At 41.5% G+C, this 18,457-nt stretch overlaps 1 protein-coding gene across 2 annotated transcripts; it reads right to left on the reverse strand.

Annotated features, from left to right (window-relative positions):
• Positions 1 to 226: 226 nt before the first annotated feature.
• Positions 227 to 18,020, reverse strand: b3glctb (beta 3-glucosyltransferase b). 2 transcript variants are annotated; one of them, XM_035179297.2, is made up of 15 exons: positions 17,883 to 18,020; positions 16,981 to 17,018; positions 16,847 to 16,886; positions 15,973 to 16,082; positions 11,364 to 11,440; positions 11,137 to 11,248; positions 10,414 to 10,550; positions 9,706 to 9,769; positions 8,812 to 8,928; positions 8,022 to 8,091; positions 6,996 to 7,109; positions 4,321 to 4,420; positions 3,648 to 3,767; positions 3,226 to 3,370; positions 227 to 1,477 (listed from the first exon to the last, which is right to left on the reverse strand). In XM_035179297.2, exons 1-15 carry the CDS (start codon positions 17,941 to 17,943, stop codon positions 1,343 to 1,345), a joined length of 1,440 nt encoding a protein of 479 aa, XP_035035188.1. In that variant the 5' UTR covers positions 17,944 to 18,020; the 3' UTR covers positions 227 to 1,342. The 2 variants fall into 2 exon arrangements, with proteins under 2 accessions (XP_035035188.1, XP_035035186.1); XM_035179295.2 differs by having other exon boundaries at positions 10,414 to 10,556.
• Positions 18,021 to 18,457: the final 437 nt, after the last annotated feature.

Below are 18,457 nucleotides of genomic sequence, written 5' to 3' on the forward strand. Positions count from 1 at the left end.
ACAATATGTCAACACACGGAGCTTTGATAGAGACATCGTCATCGTCACAGTTAATATCCCTGTTGCTATAGTAACTGAAGTCACAATGACACAGGATACTCAACGAGGATGACACGTCTGGAGAAATGAAAAACACGCAGGCGGAGGCAGAGAAAAGAAAAAGGTGCCCTTTTTCCTGTTGGTGTGTTTCTGTGACATAAAACAAATAAAAACACACAAATAAAAGTTTGTTATCCAAGTAGATTAATGTTTTATTTTCTGCCCATTTAATTCTAGAAAATGTGGTTTTCAGTAAGTGCACACAGACATTTATATATTCTCAAAAAAAGATGTAAAATGGCATTTTCATACAGGCTCGCCAGCTGTGGTCATAATTACTCTCACACCCGTCCACACGCATCCACACACACACACACACACAGACCCACACACACACAGACAGACAGACAGACAGACAGCCTCACAAAAATATAAAATTCTAATAAGTTCTATTGAAAAATCCTCCTTCAGAGAAACACTCACTCGGTTGTTATCAACTTGGTAAACTTTTTGTTTCACAGATACAAAACCAACAGAAATAAAAAAAAAGGAAAAATGCAAAGATCTGGTAAGCAAGCAAAAAGATGCTGGTCAAACATAAAAAATACATTGAAATAATCGCTCTTCAATAAAGTAAATATCTAAAGCCTCATACACACGTGTTGCTGCATAATGGGTGGGGGGAGGGGTGGGGGGGTGTTTACATTTAAATATTGACGAAGAGCAGTATGCGTTCAGTTTGGGGGTAAAGTGACGCTCAGACTCACAAAACCAGCAACAAACAGGGTGGCTGCAGTATTGACTTACAGATGCAAACACTCACTGATGCTGAACCAAAAAGCAAAACAAAAAAACAGTTGTCACCAGTAAGTTCTCCATATTCTTTAAAACATTAAGTTCGTCCATGTGGAGCTGATCTTCATGACACATTTTTAAAATGGATGTTCGACGGCAAAACGTTTTAAAAGACACCACCATTCACTTATCCATGGCTTAAACACAGATAATGGCAAATATGTGAGCAAACGATTATCTCCTGACACATCCAGCAGAGGCAAAGAAACATTAGCATCCACTCTGTTAAGTTAAGTTATTGTTTGCTGTGAATGTGCAGTTTATTTGATGATGAGCTAAACCTCTGGAGAGACGTACTTGGGCCATAATGTTTTACAACCCATTCCACCTGGCGCACAGAGACATTAGATTTAATACTGATATAAAAAATATTGATTTACTTTGCACATCATTAACTTTACGCTACAGTGCAACATAGGTTTGTACAGTTTGTTACTGTGCAGTGTTTCTACAGTTCATCTCGTGGGTGTGTTTCCTGCAGCCAGTGTCTGTAGACGGCCACGGGATCTACGTTCCAGTGCTTGTGGAAGGAGATGGCCTGCTGCAAGGAGATCAGCGTGTGGTTGTAGTCGTCCGGTCGAGCCTAGGATATCAAAAACAAGCCGTTTTGTCAGTGTGTGTGCTCATGATTGTGTCTGCTCAGTGTTTCACGTTTCATGTATTCAGAGGATTCCCACCGCTGCAAACTATCGGACTCTTCCCTCAGGGTAGCGCAGCTCAATGTTCTGTTGTCATAGACTCCGTAACCCACAAGCTAGTCTTTCTGTCTCTTTCCCCCCCCCCGACACTCAGGGAGGGATAACATGAAGCGAGCATCGTGAAGCGCGCCACCTGATACTGGAGCGTGAAGGTCAATATTTTGAATCTGGCTCTCATCAACAGTTTCTGTTTTCACGCCTCTGAACCAGAAAGGTGAGGGATGATTTCAGGGAAGGCAGCAGAAACAAAGAGATAGACGTGCTTCCTCCTGACCCCCTTACTGCAGAACAACACTGTGTCTTGGTCAAGTTGATGATTAGTTGCCTTCTTCTTCAGTACAAGCAGCTAACAGAATTATAGTTTTATAGGCACAATAACAGCGTTTTACATCAAAAGACGTCTGTCTGCACCTTCTGTCAAACGTCTCTGATTCCAAAACTCTAGTCTAGTTCACACCCCGTGATTTTTAGTCAGATTTTTTACCTGCCAACAAAAGCCCCGGATCAGAGCCAAATTGGCGTTCAATCAGCATTCGCCAATTGCAGAGAGTGAACTCTTCAAAGACACAAGTTGGCTGCTCCAAATCGACTTCTAGCAGGCTGCATATCCACATGAATCAGCCACAAATATAGCCAATCAGAGCACAGGACGCGGTGACCAGTCATAGTCGGGTGTTTCTGCAGGTGAAAGATCCTGGAGTCTGTGAGCCCCTGTCAGTCGGCCATGTAGTATGAACTCAGGACGACTGCAAGACTCCAAACCACAAGACAGCAAGTTGTGCAGTGTGTAGTGCACTTTGAAAGTCGAGTAGACAAAACATCGAGCTGTCTTATCTGAAAACCTTTTATTCCTCAATTATATTCATTAGTGGAAAGTAATTTTCCAATCCAGAGCCCTGACCAGAAGCTCAACATTAAAAACAAGAGCTGATTCTCTGAGATAACACGGCGGGTTTCTGTCTGGAGCGAATGAACATTTTCATCTTATCACTTTGTGCCATTTTTCCCCGTTTTTATCTCACTGGTAGAAAATCAGAAAACAAAGATCTAACACATCAAAAGTAAATTTTCCTTTAAATTTCTACCTCAAGATATCCTTCGTCGAAAAAAAGAAGACGAGTGTTATCTCATAAGAGACCCTGTCTGGAGTTTCCTTTCTTTACCAAAATCCATAATCACAAGTATATTGGTTTTGGAGACGGACTACAGCAGTAAATCTACTGTTTTTATCAAACTACTGCACTGACATATTGGTCCCAGGAGCCCGAGTTCATCAGTGCCTCTCTGAAAATACAAGAATGAATTCTATTTAAATCACAAACTCGCTGTGTTTTCTAGAGGTTCAACATTGGCCAGAGGACTTTTACACTAATTGGACAGGGGAGTCACTCCGGCAGCATCTTTCTTTACTCGTCTATAACTTGACGAGCTGCATCAGGAGTTTTCTCCAGAGACCTTTGTTAGACTTTATTCTGAGAACATTAGAGACAAAGCTCAGAGAGAGTTAATGAAGATGAAGAGGTTGTCTTGAGTTTATAAAAGCAGATCATTTCCACAAGAAGCTAGAATAGATGTTTAGTCTTTGATTAATTATTATTGGAAACTTAACTTGTGTGTGTGTGTGTGTCTGTACCTGGTGGAACAGTGGACTGTGTGTGATGGGGACACCGAGGGAAGTGAAGCACCGGCCCAGCACCATGTCGTCAGGAGCATCATCAGTGTAGCATCTACAACCACTGGAGACGAGCCTGGAGACTGCAGGCCTACTAAGCACCATCCTACACACACACACACACACACACACACACACACACACACACACACTGACCAAAAATCTGACTGATAGTGGATCTATTTGCCACTGTGTGATTCTCTGACACACACGTAGTAGCTCTTTAATCATGTAATACTGGTAATTAAATATTGTCCCACCACACTAAAATGTTAAATGTGCAAAATTCTATAAGGTGCACTTGAGAAAAACGTTTAGAACATTTCATTTAATATTATCAGCGGCTTCATCCTCATTTTATTGTCACGCTACACCAGCCTCACCCTCCGCCTCCTGTGGTGTAGCTGTATCCGTGGTTAATCAGGCTGTAGCCGTATCTCTCCCCGAGGCTCACCGCTTCCTTTGGATCATAGCAGCGCAGCAGTCGCCGCAACCTGGGTAAACTGAAACGGACAAAGACCAAGGAGGTCAAAGGTCACACATTAAAGCGAGTTACCAGGATTGTAGGCAGATTAAAACCGCTTATTGAGTTGTTTCTTTATCGCACCAAAACACTTTCTACACACACCGTCCACATTCACAGGTTGTCACTTGTTTTGTCAGATTGGAGCTCGTCTGGGGACAGTGTGCGTTTATCTGGACTGAAAACTCTTGCTGTTATTGCAACAGTCACATTTTCAAGGTCTGGAAAAACTGTTTGTGATTGCAATTCACTCCAATCAACCTGTCACAATCAGAGGAAATGAACCCCTCGCAGATGTGAACAATAAAAAGCTGGAGACATTTGAAGGGACTGAGAGCTGGAGAATCCTAAACAGAGCCAGTTCTCACAGCAGCAGCGCTTTGAGACACGAGTGTCAACTGGCTTTGACACGAGTCAAAAGTACAAATGCAAACTTTATTCTCCCCTTTGACAACTTTTAAACAAAATGATGTGCTAAACTTAACTTCTCTTCTTGGAGTCATAAGTCAAAGAAAAACTCTTGTGCCAGTTACCTGATGAGTGTATCATCATCAACAATGAGAAGCCAATCAGCCTTTGGCCCAGTGTCACTAAGGAACCGCGTCAAGATGGCAAATGTCTTCCCACAATGTCCTGCAGGGACACAACATAAAGATGTCAAGTGTGAGAAAGATGGAGAAGGTCACCGGCTCTGATCCTGGAGGTTTGTGACTCATAAAACGACAGAATAGCAGAAACCTCACAAAGGACTGAGAGAGAGAGAGAGAGAGAGAGAGAGAGAGAGAGAGAGAGAGAGAGAGAGAGAGAGAGAGAGAGAGCAGAGAGAGAGAGAGCCAGAGAGAGAGCCAGAGAGAGCAGAGAGAGAGAGAGAGCCAGAGAGAGAGAGAGCCAGAGAGACAGAGGCAGAGAGAGAGAGAGAGAGAGAGAGAGAGAGAGAGAGAGAGAGCCAGAGGCAGAGAGAGAGAGAGAGAGAGAGAGAGAGAGAGAGAGAGAGAGAGAGAGAGAGAGAGAGAGACTGTTTTGTTGTCACGCTGAAAAGGCTTTCTCACAAAATGATTCATCCACTTGTAAAAAGTCAGAGAGGAATGCTCACAAGCTGGAATAGATGATTTGGAAGAAAAAGGAAAATATCAAGACGAAAAAGAAACAAGGAACAGTGTGCAAACATGGAAGTAAAGCGATGAAGGGATGTGGTAAAAAATGTTTGATAAACAAGACAACAATCAAGAAATCTACTTTAACAGCCCTGCAATAAATCCATAATCCGGTTTATGTTTAATTTACAGAGAAGATGATCATTTTGAAGGACGTTCAAAATGTTGAACTGAACTTCAGAGACATGTTATAGTCCATCCTTATTAATATAAAAAGAAATAATAGAAACAGTCCTTTTACTGCAATACAAATCATCAGCCTCCATCATCAAAACCTCTATAAAATACTATTGATAAGAAATAAACATTACAACCATCATGAAGGCAGGATTTATTAAAGGACTGTTTCACTGAGGTGAACCTAATAAACCAAACCAGTGTAGGTGTTCATAAGAGACACAAAGAAAATACAACATGGCCTCTTTTTTGTGTCGATTCTTTCATGTCTGTAGAGCACAAGCTTGGGAAGCATTAATTAGTGATGGAAATACAAAAGAAGACTATGGGACAGAAGAGGCACTACGACACTTCACATCAGTCTGTGAACAAGAGCAGGGAGAGGAATTTAAAGAGGAACACGAGGAAGAGCTGGAGGTGTCGCTGACACTGTGCCGGTCGCCCGCTGTGTGAAGGCACATTAGAGGGAGTGACGCAGGAGGATGTGTGCTGTAATCAGGGGTTAGCTCAGACAAGAACACACCTAATACACTGATGTCTGTACAATGTTCAAACCACACATTGGTTATTTCCTTACACCTGTGGAGGAGTGAGGTATATTAGGCAGTGAGTGTTTGAAGTTGATGGAAGGCAGGAAAAATGGGCAGATGTGAGGGTGTGAGCCACTTGAATCTGTCAGAGTGCAGAGGCTGACGTGAGCTCCAGCCCGGTGCGTGTACGTCATTTACCTGGAGAAGAGTTGCTGCAGGATGTACTGTGGGAGGAAGGCGAGCCAGCAGAGCCAGTGTGCTGCTCGGATTTCTGGGATTCATGTTTGCGTTTTATTGACACGGATCAATTACCAACATTTACACCCATATATGGCCACGAGGGTATTCTCTGATGGTAATTTTTGGGCATTTCACCTTTATTGATTTGATGGAAGCTTGAAATGGGGAGAGAGAGCGGGGAAGACCCTCAGCAAAGGGCCGGGTCAGAACCGAACCTGCGGCTGCTGCAGGAGGGCTCCAGCCTCGGTATCTGCTAGCTCACCTGGTCGCGCGGCTGCCCTGGAAGTGGCCTCTATGAACGGGACAAGGAATTGTATGTGGAACACGGCAAAGGATTCAAGGTTTTGACAAATTCCCAATAATCTGTGGGATGTGCTGAAAAACCAGTCCGATCCATAGAAGACCCACTTTGCAAGGATCTGCTGCTAACGTCTTGACACCAGACGTCTGGTGGATTCCACGTCTCGACAGGTCAGAGCTGCCGGGGCTTTTATCAATGTGGCTGATCGCTGTATGTCCTCTTCTCACTGAAGCTGCTCATTAGTGCAGTTATTGTTTTCCAATTATAAAGCATATTGAGGAAGTTCCAGTGTCCTCTATCCAGAGGACAGATTTCCCATGGCTTATACCCTCAAAGCCAGAGAAAAGCTGTCTTTGAGAGTATAAGCCATATGCTGCTGTGAATCAGTTGGACTCTCTTGTCTTCAGAATCAGTCGTGAATCTGTCCGCACAGTAATTCATCCGCCTGCGGTGCACTTCAAGTGTGTGAGAGAGGAGGTCAGGGGCCTCTCACCTCAGCCCTCAAGAGGCTGAAGGACTTTCTCCCGCTAACAGTTACCTCACATCAGGAGGACAAAAGAAGGTGAAGAGCCACTTGATGATCCGTGAACTGTGGACAACGTGGGGATTGAACACAGAAAAACACGGGGGGGGGGTGGTCAGGCACAGTCTTGTTGTGAGCTGAATGCTAACATCTACCCAGACAGCATCTTTCTCCATTAATGTGCAGGTCTGTTCATCTTCTGATGGAGTCCCTATCACAATCCACCCTCCTATGTCTGAGCTGTGCTGCAGGAATCAATGAACGCTGCTGCCGATCGGCTCACCTCTCTCAGTGTTGGGCACTCCCAGGCTGATGGTGGGTATGGAGGCGTCAGTGACGTCGCTGTAATACTCCAGAAACCCAGCGTCACTCTCCCATGTTGCTTTCACCACTGGCACTGTGGGGAGTGTGTGGGGGGGGGGTCACACATTATTAGATCAAGAGGGACTTGGAAATACTCTTAATTATAAAGGAAGATATTGAGTGGAGGGAGAAAACAATCATAAATGTCAATAACTATATCACATCAATAATTTTCCTCCCTGATATGTGGCGACCAATCCTTAATTTGTTTAATCGACAAATTAATTGATGTATAGTCAGCTCACTTTTATAACCTGAAATTAAACAGCAAATGAAAACATCCCTAACAAAGTTAATCACACACTGCTAGTGTCCGTCCTGAACTAGTCTCGTTTCAACTCTAAAAACAGACATCAGTGTTTTAGGTAATTACACAAACCGAGTCTGGTTGAGGTTGTGAATTTAAAACAGGAAACCAAGTAAATGAACATGAATTAATTATATTTAATCCTAATTGATTCTCTAATTAAAATAAACTAAATCTCACAGTGTTACACATCAAATAACCAATTACAGGAACCATTGTCTTTATTCTACGTGCATATTGTTGATAATATTCCTCCATGTTTATTGAATTTAGACTATGAATGCTGGAGATTTGGCTTTAATTAATTACTTTTACATTCATGCACTGGTACTTTAATTTAAGTAAATGATCGCACACTGCAGAACATCATTAACTCCAGCAAGGAGGTGATGTTGGCTGGTTTGGTTGATTCACTCAGAAGAGCACAATCATCAACCAAGGCCCAACAGTTCCCCCAGATTCAATCAAACTGCGCCAAATTACATTCTCTAATAGTTATCAGTGCCCTGAATAAGAAGGATTATTTTTCATAAAGATCCGTGGATTATTCTGGCTTCCCTCTCGGCTCATAAGCTGCTTGGTGGAGGTCATTAATGAAACAGTATTCATCTAAATCCGACGGGTCAAACTAACACACACCTCGCTCCCTGTGGAACTTCTGGCAAGTTTTCACAGCAACAAATACGTCGTTCTTCGAGACTGAATCTCCCTAAAAAGACAGAGAGAAAATGTCAATGTCCCTCTGGATAGAAAATACGCTGCATGTAAGAAAGAAGATGGTAAAAGGTGCACAGGAGCACACACACAGAATGAGGCGCAGCTTCTACAGAGTGTAATGTTAAAATTGAGGCGGAATGGCAAAATGAGGAACACTCAGTTCTAACATTATTATGTGGGGGAAACGACTCACAGCTATGTTTTCCATTTTGGTTTTCTGGACAGATCTGTGAATTTATTTTTTCACCCACTACTCATTTCAGGTGTGAAAATGGCCGATAGTAATCAGTATGTTATTACTCATTCACGTCTTTCAGCTTCGATTTGCTACCTCTGCAGAATATTCAGTACAAATGAATATGTTCCTTGTGTGTGATGGGTTTCAAAGTGTGATAGAAAAGTATGAGTCATTCTTTTTTAGGCAAATGTGACTGGAAGTAAATGGAAAATGGATTTCACAATGTATGGACGAACCTGGAGTAAATATAACTTGGGAGGGTATCTGCAGATGAATGACTTTTAGAGCCGTCAAAGATATGGTCCAAAAACTAATCTTCCAATATGTCTCTGAAAATAGTCGAGCTATACCTCTTTTACACCCAAATAAGAGGGTATGTGCAGGTTTTTGTAAACACGGGAAAATCGCTAAAATGGGTCGAATGATTGATCCAAGTCTTATGATGTAAAGGTCATAAATAAGAGTTGTACGTACACAGTTAGGCAGGTAGGTCGTAAATGTGGTAGCGCAGTTGTCTCTCGGCTCGGTGCAAAACTCTGGAACTGCTGTCAGCTTTGGACCTTTTCCTTCCTCCCAAATATACAAAGCAATCTAAAAACACATGAAGAGGAATTTCGGCAGTATGAGGGGAACAGTGATTAGTGACATTTTATCATTGTCCTGTAAACTTAAAGTTGTCGGTTCAGTGTCGGACGAGTACAACAGCTCCTCCGACAGTGAAAGGCTCTGACCTCCTGAAAGTTCTGGACGTCCTCAGAACTCGGTCTGGGTCATATACACTTAGACAGCCAATGATTTATTTTTTATTACCCATAAGTCATTGGAGGATATTTTAAAGGGGGCCGCTCAGGCTAAGGCTATGAATTTGAATTTCAAAAATGATAAATTAATAACTTTGCGGGGTCTGGAAACCACAAACGGAAAAGTGAGACACAACTTTGATTTGACCTTGATTCTACTGTCAAATTAGGAACCACAGGAATTTTAAGAGTCTTATGCAGGAAACCAAATGTTATAAGAATCCCATTGAAAAAACTACAAAAACACAGAGTGCATTTCACATAACCACATACTATCACACCCATTCAGGAAAAAACATTTTGCATTAATAATATAATTAACAGCTTCTGTCACAAGAAGGTGCAGGGGGTTGAGTCTGAGCATCATCAGTCACTGGGGCAGTGCAGTCTGTCTACTTCACGTCAGCAGGGGACCGGAAAAATTCTGACACTAATGGTAATGATCCAAGTTTCAACCATAACTTTTTATCAAAGTGGAGGAGACACACACACACACACACACACACACACACACACACACACACACACACACACACACACACACACGATTCAAGAAACTTAATGTTACCTCATGCTTCAAGTCGATGGTAAAGTCTGACTTCAGATTCCCGTGTTGGATCCGCTCAGTGAGTCTGAAAAACAAAAGTGAAAGAAGTTGAAAGACGAAGAAGAGCAGATTGGAAAAGGGATGCACAGCGAGGACGTCCTGATTCAATTAACTGGTTTCGTTTGGGTTCTTCTGTCTCCTTTTTTATGTTTTTAATTAAAAATGTGAGTTGTTTTTTTTAGATATGAATACACAGGCAATTGAAAGCAACTGAAGCTCTAGATTTGAAAGACTGGATAAATTAATTTGTAAAGATTTCATCATGAGTCAATATTCAATTAGTTAAAAAGTAATTCTGAAGATAAATTACTCTGGGACCTTTTACAGACCTTTATAAAACTGACGAGTGCCTGTTTAATATTAATTTAGTGCCTGTTTTGAGTTCAGGCATATTTAGCCAAAATAGGGCTTTCATTGTATTGTTTGTATGAGCTATTTATTTGTATCTATTAGACTTGAGTTTCTGTAATAGTTGTAATCAGTCTATTCCTAAAACCCTGATGAAAAAAGCTTTGCTGCAGCTGTGACCCAACGCTCTCTCAAAATAACAAAGAGAGAGAGAGAGAGAGAGAGAGAGAGAGAGAGAGAGAGAGAGAGAGAGAGAGAGAGAGAGAGAGAGAGAAAACCTGTCAGTGACACTTGGATGCTCACAAGCACACACACACACACCTGTGGAGCAGGGGGGTGCTGAGAGCCCAGCCTGCTGCAGGGTCAGGGTAACCAAAGGAACTGGGGTCTTCAGAGAAAGCATAATGGTGGATGATGGAAGCCTCGTTGTCATGGAGACGTTTACCCAGAAACCATTCCTGTGACTTGTGAAAAGGGAAAAATGTTGTATATGAATAGAAAGTTCCTCTTGGCTGAGGACTGTTGTACGTTTAAGTGTTGGCAGCCCTGTGCAAAGTTTGGTGATCTAAACAGACAAAGTTAACACACCTTCTACTCGTAAAAGGATTTTAACAATCTAATATGACCGTAGCCCCCTTTATACAGAGATCACACAAAGCAAGAACAATGCCACCAGGGTTTGTACATTTCGGTAACATGCCCGCCTTCCAGAATCAGAGGCGTGATGTTTAAAAAGGCGTCAGTGTCTGTCCCACAATGCCAGATGTGCAAACAGGCTTAGCAAGTGCCTGCAGGAAGGTTTAGCGAACACAGGAGTGGGGGTGCACGGTTACATTATGCAGCATAGATATGGAACAGAGTCATCTGAGGGAAACCTGTAACCTCATCAGAGAGTCAACATCTGAGATATGAAACATGCAGCTGCTGTGGTCAGATCAGGGTGAAACTGAGCCAAAATCCCCAAAACAGCTTTTGCATAAAACTGAATATCGTTAGTTTTGTTGGTTATATGTTTTTATTTCAGGGTGCGTGTTTGCGTCTCACCTCGTGGACTTGATACCTGTGGAGGACCTGCAGCAGAGCAGCCAGTGAGACTCTGGTCTCCTCCTCTATGAAGAAAAACCAGGAAGCTGATTGGCCGTATGTGGCAGAGAGACTGGAAAGATCCATAAGAAACCATCAGCTCATCATTAATGCTTCATTCAATTAATTTTTATGGACTGTGATTTGATTGTTTTGTAATAATCTCTACATGCGGGTTTATGACTCACAGAGGAAGCGCAGGGAGGATACTCCAATCCCCTGCATACTCCGACAGCTCATGAAGAAGAAGAACAACCGGAACCACCTGAAACAAAACAATTCAATAATAAGAAACTATCAATATCCTGCCGTCAGATAAATACAATTCAGTGCAAAACGTCTTCGGAAACATTTTTATTTCACTGCATTTAAATCACGACGAGTGTAAACTCTCTTTCTGCAGCAGCGGCAACACGGCTAGAATGGAAGTGAAATAACACGAAGAAGAACATACAATTTAATTTTTAGGATATATTGTATTTCCTGGTCCAAGTACCATTACAACAAGGTCAAATACTTCTTTACAAGTAAAAGTCCTGCATTCAAACCCCAACTTAAGTAAAGAACAAATGCATATATCATCAAATAAAGCATCAAAATACAAGTACTCCAACTGGAGAAAATTGACATACATTTATAATAATTACTATTATTATAAAAATCTTCTTTTTGTCTTTTTACTAAAAACTCACTGAAATCTGGGACAAAACACATGCCCTCATTTAAACACTGCTTTGGGCACAAGAAAAAAATCTAAAAATATCTTGCTTTAATCTTTAACAATGCAAAGTATTTGAGCTTATTATGTTGTTTTTAACTGTAAAATCTTAATACAAAAATTCGTTATAGCTGTAAAATAAATGTAGCAGAGCAAAAAGAAATGAGCTGCAAATAGAAGCCTACACAAAAGCAGAAAATGGAAATACAAGTATCTCAGGTTTGTTCTTATGAAAGACTGTAAAAAAAAAAAAGGCAGGAATTACACAAGGGCAGGAAATGTCTCATCTCATCATGTGTGACTCTGCAGTGACACTGACAGATGATCTGCTGAATGCACCTGAACATGCTGGTGGGGGGGCGACACCTTAATCAGCAACATGTTGAGTGACGACATCTGCACAACCTGCTGCGTGCAATGTTTGTTTTTAATTGATTCTTTATTGGCTCAAAATGAAGAGGAATAAAACAAGGAGGAAAGCCTTGTTTCAGGAGCTTCTGTTTGAGGTCCCACCTCCTCACCAAGGGACTCGTGCAGAACAACTCACAACTCTATTTATATAGACACAGCTGTGAGGATGAATACAGCAAAGAATAGCTGAATGAAGTCAATGTGTGCTTCCCTTCTTGTCTGAACAGAGCAAGTCCCCTTGTGAGTTCTATCCATTTTACCTGGAGTCACACAAAGGCAGTTTGTGTGTAATCACAATGAGGACGCAGCTCTAAATGAGGTGTTTGAAACAGCAGAATCGTTGTGTCACCATAACAGGTCGTCTCGGGCCACCGGCAGCGGAGGTGGGCACTCACCTTCTCACACATGTTTGTAATATACAGTAGCATTAGTCACGATGGTTTCTGACGTATAGATTGTGCAGCGCAGGAGTCGTTGCTTCCCTACTGGCTTCACTTCTGTTACACAACTTTCTTTCCTTGCATTCCTCAAGCGCACAACCACAACAATACTGTGCACGCTTTCTATGCATCTTCATTTGTTTGCAAATTGCCTTCATTTTTTCCTCTGACGTTCTTCCTCTGGCAACAGCAGACAGTCTTCCATGCTCCAGTTTTATTTTTACACTTTATATCAAACTTGCAGCTGGAAATAAACATGTCACACACACAGAATGAGCCTTTTAAATAAGACAGAATGATATTGGCTTTTGCAAAATAACATATTACTGAGAGGGAACCTGGAGGAAAATATGTTGAATTCTTGTGTCTGGATGTTCTTGTTCATTCATCAAGTTATCACTTCAGAGCTGCTTTACTTCTACATGATGCTTTAAGAATGAGTCAGCAGCTTTATAAAGATGTCCTATCAAAAACTTTTTTTTAATTCCTTTTACTCTTAAGTTGCCTCTTAAGTGTTAGTCCCTACAGAAGCACAAACTACACAACCCTCCCTACAGTTATGCTACCATGGCAAAAAAAAAGTCTTGCTGCACTTTGCTGCGTGCACTCTCTCTCTCTCCCCCTTTCACATTCAAACTCTGTCCTATCAACAAAAATGCCCACAAAACATCTACAAACAAGTGTTCAAAAAGTGTCACATGTTGAAGTATAGCTGAAGGTATGAGATAAAACACCATGAAGGTCACTATAAGCTGGTGGAAGCAGTGCTGGCAGAGGGAGGGAGGGAGGGAGGAATCGAACACAAGGCAGCGCTGATGGACTTTAATAAAGAAAAACAGGTTTACAGGCAGATGGCGGCTAAACATGCTGATGAGAAGACAGACAGGCCGACGAGCGGCAACAGACAACTGCATCACATGAGGAACACAAGGGAGCAAAGATGAGAAACTGGGAACAGGTGTGTGTGTGTGTGTCCACACGGGCCAGTTCACATTCTGCGGGGCCATTTTTGCCACCTGCTGCGGTGTTGTGGAAGGTCGTGCGGCGCAAAAGAGCCGAGGCTGCGAGCGGTGGCCAAATGAGACGAATCTGTAATGAGTTTGGATGATGAGACTGTAAAAAACAGCCACAGGCGCCGACATTCAGGGATAAAAGCCTTTACTTGTGGACAATAACAAATGCCCTGTGGCACCAACCAAATGTTAAGCTTTACTTATAAATATGAAGTCAGGCTGTGGGAAAGAGAAATGAATTAAGAAAACTAGCAGCATTTCAGAGTTTACGACCTTTAATCTTCTTGAAATGTATATAACAGTCAAACGTGTGACGCATAACCTGCCCTTGTTCAAAACAGCTTTCCACAATCATGCTCTATCAAATCCAAAGAAAGCTTTGATTCGTCAAGCTCTTTATTTGGATGACACACTCGCACCACAGCCCGTCAGCACGCGCACAATTAGCCAGTTTAGACACGGAAGCATTCAAATGTGCCCTTTCCAAAAACTCGCCGTACACTCCTATAAACACTTTCAGAGTAATGGAGCAGCCAACATCACAGCGATTCCTTATCAACTTTACTATCGGATACAACCTCTCAACATCTCCATTCAAAAGAGGAAAATGACTCCCTCTTCTTTCACGTGTGGCATCTGTTTCTGTTGGAAGTGCTTTTGATGAATGAGTGCGAAAGCAGAAACCTTTTTTCCAGCATTAATATTTTTGCCGTTTGTCCCATCAGTCACGTCTTTCTTGATATTGCGAAGGACTCATGACGATTAACACTAAGAATTTACTTTGTTAAATGTCCTTCTCTTTTGAGTTTGTGTTTTAAGCGGCAGTCAAGGGTTCACTTGAGAAGGTTTCATGTGTTCCACAAAGACGAGAAAGGATTCTAATTATTTGTGTCATTAGCTTAAGCACATTGTGTTTCTTTGTTTTTGTGACTTTGATCAGATCTTATTTTATGACCAATTAATGAAGAAAACCGTGCACATTACAAACCAAATCCTAATTTCCCCCTAGGGATAAATTAAGTATTTCTGATTCTGAGTCTCAATCGGCCTCCTCTGGTGACACACATCCATTATCTGTGTATTGTTCTGCTCTCATGTGCCTGTCTGACATATCACCCAGTGTATTAACTGCTGTTCACAGCTGCGACACGACGACTGAATGAGAGATTGTTGATGGGCAGCTGCATGTTTCACAACTGATGCTTCCCACCGTTCTCACAAACTGAATCTTCTCTCTGTCTCTCAGGAAGAAATTGTGTGTAGACACCTCCAACCACAAACAACAAAACGTGGCTTCAAAACAAAACAATCACAGACGTGTCAAATTCAATAACATCTGTGTCGCTTCAATCACAAACAAGGCTTTATGTGATTAAAGTAGTTTTCGAGCCGCCGCAACACATCTACTGTTTACAGGTGTGATCTGACTGTAACAAAGACTCAGCGAAGTTCAGAGATGATGGTAAATACAATTCCTATTCCTATCTCAAACTTATCTCAACTTATTAACTTAACTTACCTTGACTTAAACTTCATTTATCTCATCTGATCGGATCTCAAACGCACCTTGACTTGACTTAACTTATCTTAACTTATCCAGAACGGACTCAGACATGTTTGATTTCTAAACATGTTGCTGTAGAAATCACTGCACAGAGCTTCTCCTTCTTTTTCCTATCCAGGAGATTTTTGTGGATTCAAAATGATGTTGTCGGAAGAATCTAAGACTAGAGCGGGACTCTCTTTATTTCACAACATCCTCTCCCGGCACCAGAAAAATCATCAAATCTATGCCTCTACTCCAGGCAGCCACATCCATATCTACCTCATTTCACTTTGGTCTAATTATTTTAACAGCTACCCTGCAGACAGATCTCAGCTCAAGCAGTGTGTGCTATGACAAGGAGGACACCTATTGGTACCAGTGTAATACCACAGTATTACACAAGAGCAAAGGATGCAAGTCAAACCCCTGACCCCTGACTTTTTATGTGGGTCAGTGTCGATTGTACACATTGAAAATAAAAACGCATGCAGCATCATTATCCTGTTAATACCAGAACCCCAGATTGCACTTCTTTCCAAACCCCCTAATGGTGATTGCAATATTTAACTGAACTGCTCTTTATAAACCTGTCTGAAGCACCAATGTTAATAAATCATGTGCCTCATTTTAAAAAGGACCAATAAACATCCAGTGCCTGACGGATGTTACCTGTCCTAGTTCAGCTGCCTGCAGCAGAATCTCCGCCCTCCTCTGAACCCCTCGACGGGCGTGGTAGGAGTTTCTCTGGCTCTGGATCACAAAGACCACATCCTCGAGTTCTGAGAAACACACTCACAGAAAAGAACAAGGGATGAACGAGAAGAAAGAGTAAGGACTCGTGGTGATGCAAAGAGACAGGGGGAAGTTAAAGGAACACACAGGGATCAAATAATTAATTATACATTAGTTCTAAATGGTTCCTAATGCATGTAATTACAGTAAATTACAGGCATGTCAGCTGTTTCGTTGACTTTAACTAATCCCTCTAAGATAACGTTTCTTCTTCTTTTACAACCACTTATGACTCACCATCGTTACGCTTCAGGTATTGTCTTGATTGAACAAACGAGATAAAACATGTTTTATGAGCTGTAAAGTTGCTGGCAGGTGTATTTTCTTTCCTGTTCTATTTCTCTATTTGACTGACTGAGAGGCGGCTGTAGCTTCCTATGAAGCGTGCACACACTCACGACATGTCAATCATCCCATGAAGCTCTCGGCAAGAAAGTGAATAACATCTTTTCCCAAATGTCCTTTTTCTTGCATTAGTTTTGTTTATTGTAATTTACTGTACTTTACTCACTGGCACAATGTCAAATACAAAATGTTGCTATTGGAAAATCAAGCCTCATTACCATGCACCATGAAACATTAGTTTGGCTGTGTAGTGTGTAGTGTGTGAGTGTGTGTGTGTGTGTGTGTGTGTGTGTGTGTGTGTGTGTGTGTGTGTGTGTGTGTGTGTGTGTGTGTGTGTGTGTGTGTGTGTGTGTGTGTGCTACTCGGACAAAACATCAGAGCCTCTGTGGTGAAATTCCTCACTCACCAGCAGATCTGCGTGCAGCGAGCTCCTGCTGCTCCACGGCCTGCGGGGAGTCAGAGTTGATTTAGTCTGACACACACTGCCGAGCCACATGATGAAGAATGATCACAGCAAGAATCTGGGGGCGGCACACTTACATGAGCACAACCAGTGTGTCTGTCTTCAGCAGGGGGACCTGAAGACAGTGAGACAGATGCAGCAGTGGTGTCCACGCAATATCAACACAATACTTCAATTCATCTTTCAGACAATCTAAATTTAGAGCAGATTGATTCATCTGCAAAAATGTAGAGTTTGAATCACTGGAAATAGTTTTTGGCTTTGAACAGAGCTCTGGAATATGGAAATAACTGTTGCTGAAACCCATTATTAAACATATTTAATGTGTTTTTCAACAAGTACAAACTTTGGTTATAAGCATGTAACCTGCAGCATAAGAACTTTGCCAACTTTCTTTTGTTCCAATATCGATAATACTATATTTTTCAAGGGAAGCTCCATTGTCAAGAAAAAAATTAAGTAATACAGAGTTAAGTAAGAGTTAAACAGATGAGAAATAAAGAAGAAGCAATATGACAGACCGGAGTAATATTAAGATAAAAACTGTTATACAAAATAAAATAAAACAGTAAATAAGAAAAATAGGAACACACACCCACACACACATTAATAGCAGATTTTTTATACATTATATTCCTGCATATTTAAAGATCTCACACAAACAAAATTAACTGAAAAATTCAAACTATGAAAATATTTTGTACAACATTTTAATCAAAAACAAAACACTACACTGACTGTTTAATATCTAAATAACTAATTTAAAAAATATGAACTGATAAACTAACATACACTGTGTACTGCTACATTATATTGACAGCATTTTACTTTGAAGGCCACATCGAAGCAACTTCCGGTCTCTTTCAGCCCCTCACTTCCTGGGAGCTAGCGGGTTAGCTAGCACCTCATGCTAACACCATTGGCTGTAGCTGTAAATGAGGCTAAACAGATTAGCTGTGTCGGCTTTAACTGCACTTACCCAGAATCAGAAGCAGCGCAGTGAACAGTTTACATCCCGCCGCCACGTCCCGGAGCGACATGACTCCTCCGCGGCTCCGTTTAAAGTCTACGTGTTTTCATGGCGGCCGGTGGAATGTGTTAGCGGCTACATGCTAACAGCGGCTGAGCACTGTGGAGCTGCAGCGACCTCTAGCGGACACCAGGTTACTGTAGATCACTGGAGCGGAGACACTTTTTATACAGATTTATATTAGTGCACAAATGAATATGTACATTTACTTCGTTACTTAATGTACTGCAGTACTTTAATAAAACACTGCACTGGTCATGACACTCTACTTATACTATTTTCACTATTTCTAGCAGAAAATAACTTTTGCAAGTTTGTGTTTATGTACAAACTTCTTTCTACTTGCTCATCCAATCATCCTGTGCCACTTCACTTTACTTTACAACATTTCTATACAAACCACTACAAAGTGTATATAATGTACGTACTCAGCATTCTTTTATTTAGTTTTTTTATTTTAAATCTATTGCCTTTTCCTATATATATATGTATATATTATTCTCTTGTCTACCTCATTCTGACTT

The sequence above is a fragment of the Hippoglossus stenolepis genome, chromosome 15 (genome assembly GCF_022539355.2).
Source record: "Hippoglossus stenolepis isolate QCI-W04-F060 chromosome 15, HSTE1.2, whole genome shotgun sequence".
NCBI lineage: Eukaryota > Metazoa > Chordata > Actinopteri > Pleuronectiformes > Pleuronectidae > Hippoglossus > Hippoglossus stenolepis.

Bases quoted from the DNA above. Each gene is read 5' to 3' on its own strand.
- b3glctb (XM_035179295.2), bottom strand. From the start codon at position 17,943: ATGTCGCTCCGGGACGTGGCGGCGGGATGTAAACTGTTCACTGCGCTG. The intron at 8,092-8,811 runs GTACGTACAACT...CTGTCTTTTTAG, and splicing joins CGACCTACCTGCCTAACTGT to GGAGATTCAGTCTCGAAGAA. The intron at 7,110-8,021 runs GTGTGTGTTAGT...CACTCCCCACAG, and splicing joins GAAGTTCCACAGGGAGCGAG to TGCCAGTGGTGAAAGCAACA.